The sequence below is a fragment of the Ailuropoda melanoleuca genome, chromosome 4 (assembly GCF_002007445.2).
Source record: "Ailuropoda melanoleuca isolate Jingjing chromosome 4, ASM200744v2, whole genome shotgun sequence".
Taxonomy (NCBI): Eukaryota; Metazoa; Chordata; class Mammalia; order Carnivora; family Ursidae; genus Ailuropoda; species Ailuropoda melanoleuca.
Window position 1 is genome coordinate 56,669,859 of NC_048221.1, and position 13,050 is coordinate 56,682,908.

General features: G+C 53.9%; 1 protein-coding gene across 1 annotated transcript; it reads right to left on the reverse strand.

The window, feature by feature from the left end:
- Positions 1-8,165: 8,165 nt before the first annotated feature.
- C4H3orf56 (chromosome 4 C3orf56 homolog) lies at positions 8,166-8,693 on the reverse strand. Its single transcript, XM_011229728.2, has one exon. It carries the CDS (start codon positions 8,691-8,693, stop codon positions 8,166-8,168), a length of 528 nt encoding a protein of 175 aa, XP_011228030.2.
- Positions 8,694-13,050: the final 4,357 nt, after the last annotated feature.

Below are 13,050 nucleotides of genomic sequence, written 5' to 3' on the forward strand. Positions count from 1 at the left end.
TGGTACAGTATGATGCCATAAATGTAGTTTCCCTTCCTTGTGATTTTCTTATTTCTTATTTCTTTTCTCTACCTTACTTTCTTGTGAGAATGTAGTGTATAATGCATACAACATACAAAATATGTGTTAGTTGACTATCTGTGCTATTGGTGAGGCTTCCTGCAAGGGGGGTTGGTGCCCCTAACCTTGCATTATTCAGGGGTCAACTCTGTTTGTCTTTCGTCCTTGTGCCTGCTGGGGTGGTGGGGGAGCCTGGCAGCGCCCCAAGTCCTGCTTCTTGTGGGTGGGAGAGTGTTTCTCCCAGGAGCCTCTCGGAGGTGTTTTCCTACTTGAGGGTATTAAATTTCATCATGTATCTGCAGGGTGGGTGTTTCCGTTCTCCATTCTTCTGTTTTTCAATCTTTAATTCTAGAAAATTTTGGTCATTGTTTCTTCGAACGTTTTTTCTGCTGCATTAATTGTGTGTCTTCTGCTGAGATCCTAACATTTGGGTGCGAAGCTTGTACCCCCCACATCTCTGAAATTCTCTCTTCGATTTTCCGGCTCTCTTCCTCCCGCCTTTCGAGCGTGCTCCCCTACCTCACCTTCTGGCTCATTAAGTCTGCTTTTCCGATCTATTAAGATCTTCATTGTTTCCATTTATTATATTTCCATCTCGGCATTTTCTTAAGGTCTTCTCTTAAATGCTTGCTCCTGCTTCAGGATAACAACATTCTCTCGTCCCTGGAGGATATTTGTCACAACTCCTTTCATTCCTGATGTGACTGTTGCCAAATCCTGGTCCCCATACTCTGGGTTTCCTGCGTTGCTTTTCTTTCATGACCTGCACTTGGTACCTCAACTCTTTCCCTTTGAGCTCCTTACCTCTGGGGACAGTGGCCACCTTCATGGTAGCCCAGGTACTAGCTCATGTCATTTCTATGTCACCTCCTCCAGCTTGGATCTCAGGGTTCACCACCCGCATGTGCTGTCCTGTCCCCCAGTATACTTCCCTGGCTGTGATTGCCATCCTTCAGGGTCGTTGGGTCTGAGAGGAAATCTCTCTGCACTGGGGTCTTCTTCCCTCTGCAGCAGAGCTCTGGCCTTTTGGGAGGGGACCAGGTCTGCTGTTTCACTGTTGCTCAGAGCAGAGGAACTCTCCTGGAGTTTTGTGATGGTGAGTGGCCAAGGCTTTGCCTGGGCTGTGGAGCCTCCTGGGGACATCCTTAGAAGGAAGTGAGATCATTAGGGAAATCAATGAGAGTATGTCAGCCTATGTATAGCACTGTCGGCCTGCTGCTGTGCTGTATGAGGACAGCGGGATTGACTGGAACATAGGAGGCACGTTCAGGACTGTCTTGCCTGGGATGTTGGCTCTGTGGCACATGCACTGTCCACAGCCGGCCCTGTGTAGGGTGCCTCGGAGAAGGCGGCACCCTCCAGACCAGCCCACCTTTGGCATAACAGTAATTCAAGACCTAACTGAAAGTCACAGGGATGCCCTGGGCATGATGGAGGCTGACCTGGTGCTGAGTCCATTCTCCCAGGCTCTGCTCTTCCACACCGCATCCCCCGGCCTCTCCTGATCCTCTGAGAGCCAGGGACACCGCATGATGATTACCTTGCATATGCATGTGTCCCTTGTAGCCTGCTTTGCTTGCTTATATTCATGTTTTTTCACTTAAGGTGTCCTCTCAAGAAATAGCTGTGTCATTTGGAGAAACAGAGCTTGTGTCAATTAGCATCACTCATCCTCAATAGAAGATAGTTGCAAAAATGAGCATAGTAGAAAACACTTGTTAAATCCAGATAGAAGCTCTCTCTGGAAGCCCAGCACAGGCTGGAGAGGGGAAAGAAGCCTGTGGCTCACTGAGCTCACCCCTCTAGCAGGAGGATGGGGAGGCAATGGGGAGTCTGTGGCCGTGTGAGTCAGTGACTTCTAGCATGTGTCTGCACACCACCGAGATGCCTGATGCCCTGGCCTCCCACCCCTGCCAGAGATCAGTCCTGACCTCAACCAGGAAAGTATCCCCTTTTAGACAAATCAGGGCCCTGGGCTGGGATGGTGGCAGATGGGTTTGAAGCCCAGATCCGGCGCTTGCTGGCTGTGTGACTCGAGCAGATTGTCAACTCTTTCCTGACCTCCATTTCCTTGTCTGTAGGTTGGGGAAGCTGGTGTGGATTTTATTAGGACCTCCTCACAGGGCTGGAATAACCCATATGAAGCTCTTACACTGTGTGCCTGATCAAAGCTAGCTGTGACTTTCATTTTCCCAGCTCCTGCCCCCTCCAACACCCACCCCACCCCCACCCACAAGTCAGTAACTCAGAGGCAAGTCAGACCTGTTGAGAGCATCCGCCCCTCTCAGCAGAGCCCTGGAGCCATCGCCCCCTTGTTAGTGTTCTCTGTTGCTGAGTTAGCCCACACTGCAGCCACCACCACACAGAGAACCCACGGCAGGGACTGCATCACTGTGCCCAGCTCTGGACCTGCATCGACCCGTTCAATCCCCCCCACCCCGAGAACCCTGTCATGTGGATACTGGAGTGAGCCCACTTCCAGATGAGGAGACACCACTAAAGTCACGTGGCGACGCCGAGCCTGGGGTTGGACCCTAGGAGCCTGCAGCCAGGTTCCCACCATCCACCACAGACTTCTCCACGTCTCCCCATGGGTGACTGCCCTGCTTTTTCTGCGGGTGGGAAAGGTGAGGCACACGTGGAAACTGGACCTCACAGGCAAAGAGCCGACTGAGTGCACTGTGTACCTTATCACATTTCTGGCCCAAAGTCCTGTCTGCTCATATGCAGAGAGCTCGGCACCAGGCCTGCAGGGGCCTGAGCGCGTGGTGGAGGCAGGGCGCCAGGGGCCAGCGTGCAGCCCACCTGGTGCATGCAGATGATCTTGGGAAGCCCAAGGAGGCGCGGCTCCCTCCTGCTGCTCTGGCCAAGCATGGCGCCCAGCAGGATGCCTTAGGCTCAGGCTCTCAGCTCCAGCCTCCCTTATACCAGGTGACAGCAGGCTTTTGACAATTCCCAACCTCAAGTGTTAAGACACAGTGACATCTGAGCTCTCAAAATCCTCACTCACCAGCCCCACCAGCCCAAAGCATTTCACTAATGAATCTTCTTTGGGCTCAAGCCCGGTGGGCAGTACAGTCCTCCATCTGCCCATCCCCCCATCTGACCGGCCCCTCATGCAGTCACTAGCAGGCCACCTGCCGCCCTGGAAGTGCTGCCTGGGGGAGAGGTGGCCACAGCTAGTTCTCAGCTCCTGGTAGGGCCCCATTCAGCGCTTCTGGGGCCAACCACCTCACACCTGTCCAGGCTGAGGGGCTCCAGGCAGACCCCCTCGGCTGGTTAGCGGCAGGGGAGCCTCACGAGCATAGTCCAGAGCTCCAGCCGTGTCAACAGGCTGAGCTCCAGCTGGCCACTTCCCAGCAGGGGACACCAACTTGTCAACTCTCCCACGGACTCCTGCTCTTGAGAAAGCCCTGGGCGCCCTCATGGTGGCCAGCATGAGGGATGCCATGGCGTTGGAATCTGCCTGCCTGCTGCCCTGCATCCCCCCTCAGCCCAGCGCACTCCGGCCTCCTATCTTGCAAAGACATTATGGTCCTGCCAGCAATTGGATTCTTTTTGGCAACGAACCTGCCTAAGTTTGCACAAGTGCTGGCAGGCACGCTGACATCCAGTCTCATCACCTGGGTATCCTGAGATATACCAGATTCCTCCTTGCATCCCGAAGCTTAGCAAACAAATATTCTTGAGGAAGACAGCTCCCATGCCCATCTGTGAGCTAGATACAGTGTCTGTGGTGCCGTGGCCAATATCTGGAAGTCAGCATCTTTCCCGTTAGGGCTGGACAGAGAGCGGCTTAAGGGAGGAGATGGGGAGGAAGGGGTCTTTGAGATTTGGGGCAATCCACAGACCTTGAGGCCCTGATGGCTTCCCCAGGGACGGGGAGAGTCTGCTTTCAGCATGTCATGCAGACTAGGGAGTCACCAGCTCCAACACTGACCACTCACGGATAACCCTCAGGAAGCCGGTGGAGGAGGCGTAAGTGGCAGCCATTCCGCAGTGCAGCTTTTCTCACAGAAGGATGGCTGCCAGCCAGACCTGAATTCTTAAATAGGCCAACAAGTGCCCCTGAGTCTGGGCTCAGTGTCAGACCATCACCAGCAGTCACCCAGCCCTCCTGGCTCTCAAGGATGAGGCTGTAAGTTGGAGGCCACTGCCTACTGCTTCTGACCCTTCAGCCCAGGCTGGTGCTTGGGAGTGAGACCCCAATCATCTGTCTGGCTGTCCAGCTCAAACTGGCCACCAGAGTCTATGAAGTTACAGCCCTTGTCCCTGCACCTGCTCCCGGCTTCCTGCTCTCACCCCAGCCCGAGGTTGTGGCTTTGTGCATGCTCCAGGCAGGCCCTTTTCCTACTCCTATAAGCCCCGCCCTTAACAACCTGTCACCTACACTCTGCTCACACCCCGCATGGGGCCCTTGCCTACCCCAGAAACTGCCAGAGCAGCAGGGGAGGTAGACCCAGGAACAGCAGCAGGAGGGTAGGAATCGTGGGGGCGGGGGCAAGGGGACTGCACTTGGGTGAGTGATCAGCACGAGGGCCTCCCTGTGGTGACAACGAAGCCTGTCCTGCAGCGGGAGTGGACTGCAGGCTGCTGGGCTGAGGGGACTTCAAGCATGTAACCACCTTGGGATTTGGCATCCTCATCTGTGAAATGGTGTGGAACCCCCACCTCCCCGGCTGGGGTGCAGCCTGCAAGGGCTGATTTGTGCCAACTCAGCACCTGGCACACAGTAGGTTCTCAGGTGATGCCACCATCACCGCTGATATCACTGTAAAGCTCAGGCATTCAAGGCAGTGGACACAGCACACAAAAGCACAGAACTAAAGAAAGTGGTGGGTCTCAGGGACAGGAGAGTCTGCGGCACCAGGGGTGGGGGCATGTGACGGTCAGGAGCACGGAATCTGGAGCCAGCCAGCCTGTCACAGAGGCCCAGCTCTGCCACTTTCTAGAGCATGGCCCTGGCTCAGGCCGTAACCTCCTTGTGCCTCAGTTTCTTTATCTGGAAAATGGGGATAATAGTACCACCCACATGACCAGGGCTGCAGCGAGGGTTAAGTTAGCTGGCACAGGTGCTGGCATTGTTGCCGTCGGTCTGTGGGCCTGGAGAAGGGGCGCCTGAGCTGGGTCCAGCTGGCCATGCAGGGCCTTACTGGGGCTTGAGCAGGGGAAGCCATACGCAGAAATGTCTTATACGATCCCTTTTGAGAGAGGCAAGGGGACAGCCCCGCCTTCCGGAAGCTGGTCTGGTGCAGCCAGCTGGGCAGTGCTGTTGTCTGTGGGACAAAAACCTCACAGAACACCAACCTCGGGTGAGATCCCTCTGAGACCACCCTTGGACTGAGAAGGCCAAGCCACCCCACAGTCACATCTCCACCCAGAATAAACACCCACACCCCCTTCTCTCGGCTAACGTGGATTTCTGTCTCCGTGCTGGTTTCCCCTCCATGTAGATACGATTTATCCAGAAGCCCATCACAGAATTGTCTCCGTGTTCCGGCAATAACCATGCAGTGACCCCTGCTTCCTGAACTCCCCCTCCCAACCACCCAGCCAAAGCCCGAATCCAGTCATGGTTTCTCTCTGATCTCCCCCACTGAGACACCCCGTGGTCTCTGTAACTGGAGATGAGTAAGAAGCCCACCTGTCAGTGGCAGCTGTGCCCCTGGTGGCCTCTGGCAGGATGGTGGCCACACCCTCCAGAGGTTGGCTGTGCAGCTCAGCCCAGTTGTGCTGACTTCTCACTTGCTTGCACGACTTTTTCCCACCCTGACACTCCACGTGCAATAAATACTAACTAGCCACGTAACACCGGGAGAGCAGGAAGGTTCTGGGATTCCTGACCCGGACTCCCATACTGCAGCAGGGCTGCCCTTTCCTCCCCCAGTCGGCATCCTGTCTAGGGTGCAGGTCCTCACCCTCCTGCCTCCTCCTTTGCATTTCCATGCTGGACAGCCATCTGCCAGGGGACAAGCCCCTGGAAGTCTTATAAACCAAGGGAATGTGTTTCAGAGAATTGGTTTCACAGGTGATGGAAGAGCTGAGAAGCCTGATGGGACAGCAAGGCAACAACCAGAAGCCCCCACTCTCAGTGGAATGATGAGGGGAGCAAGGATGCTACCAGAACCCGGAGCTTGGGGCATCAGAATGGCCTTAGAAGGGGCTGCCCAGGGGAGCTAGAACCTGGGAAGCAGACCAAGTAGGAACAATCCTAGCTTTGTCCCTTCTTCCCTCCCTCTAAGGTCTCCCCAGTGCCTCCCGTCAGCTGACCCTGTCAGGGAGCCCTAGTTCTTCAGTGCAGAGCAGAGCAAAAGGACCAGTTCATAAGCCCAGAGTGAGGTTTGCCCACCCTAGCCTAGCCCCTGCCCCTCCAAGTTGTCCTCACTCGGCCCTTGGGAGATGTGTCATAGGGGAGATGGGGCAGCACAGGCCGGCAGTGACCGTGGGGGAAGCCAGCTTCCCCAGGACTGGCGGGCCAGCATGTCCAAGAAGAAGCAGCTGTCAATGAAGGAGGGCATCCTGTTTGCAGGGCTGGGGCCAAGGGCCAGCAGGGTAATGGAGCAGGCCCGGGGAAACCAAGTCAGAAACCTAACGGGAGGGGAAGTAGGGTGAGGAGCTTGTGGCTCCTTTTACAGGCCTGGGTCCGTCCTTCTGGGAATGCAGCAGAGACTTCCGTTCAACCCCTGCGCTATACACTGGGCAGAACTGAAACTTTCATGGCGAGCTTGGGGACGCAGAGGCAGATGTGGTCAAGTCCAGATGTCCCCAGTGCAGACTGTCAAAGAATAGTTGGGGATCAGGGACCCACGTGTGACACTGGGAATGCTGTCCACTCTTGAGGGAGAAATCGCTTCCCAGGCCGAGGACCGCGCAGGGGGAAGAAACGCTCACAGCACGTGGATCCTCCCCTGGGGAAGAGGCCTGGCCACGCTCACCCTGGCGCCCCAGCTCAGGTGCTCCGGCCCCGGGCCCCCTCCCCTCCACACCCTTCCGAAGCCTGCACGGCCACCCCAGCACAGGCTGGATTTTCCAGGCACCTGAAGATCCCGAGGATAGAGGCACATTCTTCACGGTGAAGTCCACCTTCTACCCAATCAATTATTTCAAATTCCAAAAACATATTTTTAATGATCTCTCTTGCAGGGTCAGTATAAAAAAAACACTCGCTACTTATGAGATTTTTAAGTTTCGTTCAAAGTGCTGCTCGATGAAACTAGTTTTCAGGGTAGCCCACGTGTTATTAGTAGATGAAGAGTAGAAACGAACAACTTCCACGTCAATGTGCTAGCTCTCACTTTAATTAGTAGTCTACTGTAACTGCAGCAGCAAATGGAATCGTGACTGGAATATTCTAGAGATCTACAAGAGGCATTTAAAACCACAGAGAGGATTCTGGTTTGTCGGGAACAACAAGAAGACAACTTAGTGGTGACTGTTTAAAAAGATACAAAACTACGCATAGCACGTGTCACTACCGCAGGGTGCATTTAACGTGGTGTATTTAAAGGGACATTTATAGCATTAAAAATTCATATCAGAAAAGAATGAAAGCTAAAAGTGAATTGACTGGGTGTCATCTTTAAGAAGTTACAAAACGAACAAGAAGCCCACAATAAAGACATGAAGAGACACTTCAGAAGACGCAAGAAGAGAATCGATGTGTCAACAGTACGTTCTAATCAAACAGACAAACCTACGGCAAGATTTTCTTTTCGTCCCTCCTTCCTTTAGTATAGGCAATACTGGGAAAGAAAAGTGGGACACAGCAGATAATACAAATGATAGGAAGTAATCGTATTGAAAACTTTATGCCGATAAATTTGAAAACATAAATGAACTGTACCGTACACGTATACAGGTTAGGCTAGATCTTAAAATATACTAATGTATGAAAAATAAGATACACACTAACATCTATTTACAGTTGAAGGACACAGTCACCTTTCAGTAGTTTGTACGATTGGATGCTTCCTCTATCCGTTACAGCAGGGCAGACGTCATCAAAGTAAACAGGGCAAACCCTCAGGCAGAGCGCACCATGGCACTCACTGGACCCCTCGGGTCCCTAAGTGTTGGAGCGCGTGGTGCCCAAGAGCACCTGGGAGCTAGAAGAGGCGGCAGCAGGCCTTGCAGTGCAGCCGAGGGGAGCGGGGACAGCGGGGATCGGGCTGAGGGGGCAGAGGGCAGAGTTCTGGGCTGCAGGGTAGACCAGGTGCCCCAGGGCTAAACCTGGAGGCCCATTCTGATGGAGGGGCTTGGCACCTCTCCAAATGAGGAGCTCTTCTGGACGGTCCCCCCGCCGCAGCCAGGAAGGCTGAGCTGGCGCGAATCTGCCATTCCACCTGGGGAGAGTGGCCAGAGTCGTCCCCACTCAGAGCTGGAGGGACTGAGGAGTATGGGAGTGGGGGGAGTGGGGGTCCCATGGGGTAAGGAAACACACTGGAGGTCACGGTGGCCAGGTACTGGCTCCCCACTTGGGGATCAAAGCTGGAGAAGCCCGAGGGCCAGACTGAAGGCACTGGTGCAGCTGGAGGGGGAAGCCCCATCCAGAAAGGACTGACAAAAGGTGCCCACGTGTAACTCCAAAGGGCCGGATACCTCATCCAGGAGTGGACAGCACCGGGGGCCCCCATGACAGTCCAGAGGGTTGGGTCAATTGCAGGCTGGACTCCCAGACAGGCACAGAAGCCACAGACAGGGTACACAGGTGCTCAGGGGGCAGGGACAGCTGGAGTCACACGGTCTTCCTCAGGGATCTGGAATGTGGGGTGGATGCTCTGGTTGGCTGGTTCCGTAGATGCACTCACCCCCATCTTGGATGAGAACTGCTCTCCAAAGCCAGCCAGCCAGGCGTTTCTCTCCTGGGCTGATACCACACAGCACCTCCAGGTGGCTCCTTGGTATCTGTGGGGTGAACAGAGTTAGAGATGGGGCGGAGAGAAGGGTTTGAAGGGGATCGGAGGAGAGGAAAAGTTCTAGGTGAGGGGGTCACAAAGTCATGTTCATCTTGGGAGGATGAGGAGAGAGGGACTATTGTGACAGCACTGAGTGACCCTGTGCAAGGAGGTGTGTGTGACATCTGCATGGGGCTAGAACTCATGACATCCAATCAGAAGTTCCCAATTCAGTCTCTCACGACCTCCCTCTGTACAGGTCACAGAGAGAAAAGACCGAAAAATACCAATGGCCAAGCTCACTGAGCACCTGGCATGGAGTAAGAATTAGAAAATTAAGCATAGTCCCCAAATTGATTCATAACAGAACAGCAAAATCAGAAATACACAGTAAGGCACCAGAAAGTGGGGTCTGCTTAGCAAGTTCCTGAAGAATTCCATCCTTGTCCCCTCTCCCTGAACCTCCTCTCCACAAACCAGGGTCTTCCCCAAACAGTTTCCTCCGAAGGGTGCAAAACATGAGGCCATACTCCCAGTTTTCTCCTGGAATATTCTGGAATGTTCTGAATGGCACAATCAGCAGCCACATGCAGCACAACGAGGAATTAGTATAAAGGAAGTAAAGAGATGGTCCAGGGGCCCAGCAGGGCCAGGAGAGGACACACTAGCAGTCTCAGCTATTTCTCTACGTAACAAAGTTCCCCCCAATGCCCCGAGGAATGTCCTTACAATTTGGAGAAGTTTCTGAAGTAATAACTGGTGCCCAGTCGCTGCTGTGGCCGTCCAGAGTGGCATAAAGTGGACAGATGGTCGAGAGGCCGGTAGCTAGGAGGAAACAGCCAGCCCCCAGCACCTCAAGGAGCAAAGGCTGGTGTGGTCCAAGCTTCTGGGGTCCTGAGGGGCCAGAGCAGCTGTAAAAGGTGGGTTTAAACACCCAACACACACGAGCTGGCTGCACATGATCCCTCACAAGAAAGAAACCAGTCAGGTCTCCCCTGAGCTCTCAGCAGAATGGTGGGAGCCAGCAGCTGAGCACAGCCCAGAGCAGGTGAGGGCTCTGGAAAAGAGGGCGGGCAGACCATGAGGGTCCCCGTGAATGCCTGCCGAGACCCTTCTGCACACAGGACAGCAGGAAAACATGCAGTCTAGAGAGGCGGTGTAACCAGCTTCACGTTCCAGAAGCCTCTGTAAATCAGAGAGTGGACCCCGGGCAGGACCTACAGGCCCAAAGAAGGAAGACAAGCTAGGACAGATTGAGGGATGGTAGCATTGGAGCCAGAGGAGAGAAGGCAGATGGAGAGAAGCAGGCCCGTCCAAGATGTGTTTGGGAGGCTGGGATGACAGAGCTGGTGGCTGGATGGGGACTAAGGGACCAGGGCTGGGAGGATTCCAGGCTGATGCTGCAGTTCCGGCCCGAGCAACAGGGTGGACCAAGAGCCGGTTCGCCGGCACAGGGGCACTGGAGTGTTTAGGGAGAAAGGCGAGTTTAGTCTGGGTGGGCACCGTGTGATCAGAGTTCCTCCTCTCCCCCACCCGGGGAAGGAGAAGAGTCACTGGGGAAACGAGGTCTGAGAGCTGCCTTCCTCCTCCTTCCTGGTGCCCAGGCTGAAGGACAGATCGGAGGGAAGCAAGGGTCAGTGCTCTTTCTCGGTGGGGCCTGGGAAGCAGGTGTGGCCCTGATGTTATGAGCTGGAATTGCAGGGGAGGGCACGGGGTAGGCTTGTCTCATCATCCCTATAATGTGTGGCTGGGGACGCCTGGGTGGCTCAGTCAGTTGGGCGTCTGCCTTCAGCTCGGGTCATGATCCTGGGGTCCCGGGATGGAGTCCTGCATCGGGCTCCCCTCTCAGCAAGGAGTCTGCTTCTCCCTCTGCCCCTTCCCCTGCTTGTGCGCTCTCTCTCTCAAATAAATAAAATCTTTCAAAGAAAATGTGTGGCTGAAGAAACAACTCATCCCCTCCTGACAAGAAGGGGGTGAGGGGGCCTGGGGCTGAAGAGGGGCAGAAGCCCCACAGAGGGTCCTCTTTAGGGATATAAAGGAAGCAGAGGGACAGCCAGAGACAAGAAGGGAGGTTGGGGTGTCCTCCATGCCAGAAGGGACCAGAGGGGGAGGGGCCCAGCCAAACGCCAGCTAGGGACCAGGAGACCCGAGCTCCCAGGGCCTTGATGCAAAGCCACCCCCACTCCAGGCCTGAGACGCAGGAGCACCCCCCAGAAAGGGGCCTGAGGAAGCCTGGAATATGTTGGGAAAGTCCCAAGTAACTGGCCAGCCAGCCCTGAGGAGGAGCCCGTTTCTACAGCTGCCCAAAGGAGGGCTCTAGAAGGAAAACAGGCTCGATTCCAGGAAACCATACCAGTTCGTATCCCTGAACTTGTGGGCTCTGACATTGGCACCCCACGCGGGTTCAGAGCATCCTCCATAGAATTAATGCTCAGAAATTCCCAGGAGTGCTCTCAAAAACGGAATATGATGGAGGAGCCATTTTGCATGATACTAAAACCAGAAAATATTTAGATTTGAAAACTAAATATCTAGTTAAAAAATAAAAATCCAAAATTGGTGTGTTCAAAATCAAAAGGCAAACCACAAAATGAGCGGGATATTTCCAACATATGGCAGAAAAGGGCCAATAATCTGTCTAACAAAATGCCTACTAGTCAATAGTGAGAAAATAAAGAACCCATCAATAAAAACAGGGAACGGGCAGCTACAAGCCAAGTCACAGAGTAAGTCCCTGCTTGTCATTTATGATGTAAAAATGTCCAGCTTTGCTGGATGTTTAGATGTTTGAAAAGTCAAATTTTGAAAAGAATGAAACTTTGACTTTTATAACTAATTTGATAAAGAATAAAGCCTTGTGATGGTATTTTAAAGGCTATGGAAAAGCTCATGCCGTTTTGTTGTCAAAGGAGCACACACTACTCTTCGGGGTTCGATTTGGCGATAACTATCAAAACACAAAACCTGACTTGTGAATTCCCTTCTATGATCCAGACACACGGGGCATCCCTCAGGTGGGATTTCCGATTGGCCTGATCTGAGCCCACGCCGGGGTGGGCTGGGGGCAGAGGTCATAGGATCAAGGTCTCCAGGGAAGAATCTTCAGGGAATCACACCCATTTGGGACTCAACCCCCTTCTCCGAGGCCCAGACTGCAGGAACGATTGACCCTCCTGTACCCCATACCCGTCAGGCTAAATTTGTTCTTTATCACAACATACTCACTTGATTTTCCTAGACTATTTCCTTCCAGCGAAGTCCCTGGAACCCTGCTGCTTTGGCAGTAGCGGCTGAAATGGTCTCTGAAGAGGATTTAGGTTCTGCAGGCAGCACTGCGGCCCCAGGTCCCAGGTCCCAGGTCCCAGGTCCCAGGTCAGGCTTCCTGCGCTCTACGGATGTATGGACGCCCTGCCCCAGCTGAGGGTAGGCGGCCCTTCCTGAGCGTTCTGACTCCTGCACACTCTTCTTCTCTTTTATAGAAACATGCGCCATTTGGGGGCGGGCCTGGACTTCAGGAGATCCTATGAAATGGACTCTCTTCCTGGGATTCAGTCAGGGGAGTGTGAACGCAGTCAAGGGTGGGTTGATTGGACCATTTGCTTACTCCAGAAAGGAAGGCAGAGCTAAACTGAATTAGGGACAGGGTGTTACCAGGGTGTGAAAATGCCCTCTTCCTAGAGCAGTGATCAGGGGGGTTGTAGATTTTTTTTTTTAAGATTATATTTATTTATTTGACAGAGATAGAGACAGCCAGCGAGAGAGGGAACACAAGCAGGGGGAGTGGGGAGGAAGAAGCAGGCTCATAGCAGAGGAGCCTGATGTGGGGCTCGATCCCATAATGCCGGGATCAGGCCCTGAGCTGAAGGCAGACGCTTAACCACTGTGCCACCCAGGCGCCCCAGGCGGGTTGTAGATTTTAGCTGAGTCCGGCGAGCCCCAGCTGCATTGGGGGAGGAAGAGCTGCAGGGACAGGGAACAGAGGATGTGAAGGTCCAGAGGGCCTGCTACAAAGGCTGGAGCAGGCTGGAGCAGGGCCTGCCTTCTGGGGGAGGATGGAGCCAGGCAGCAAGTGGCCACAACTTCCAGGGCCTCGTTC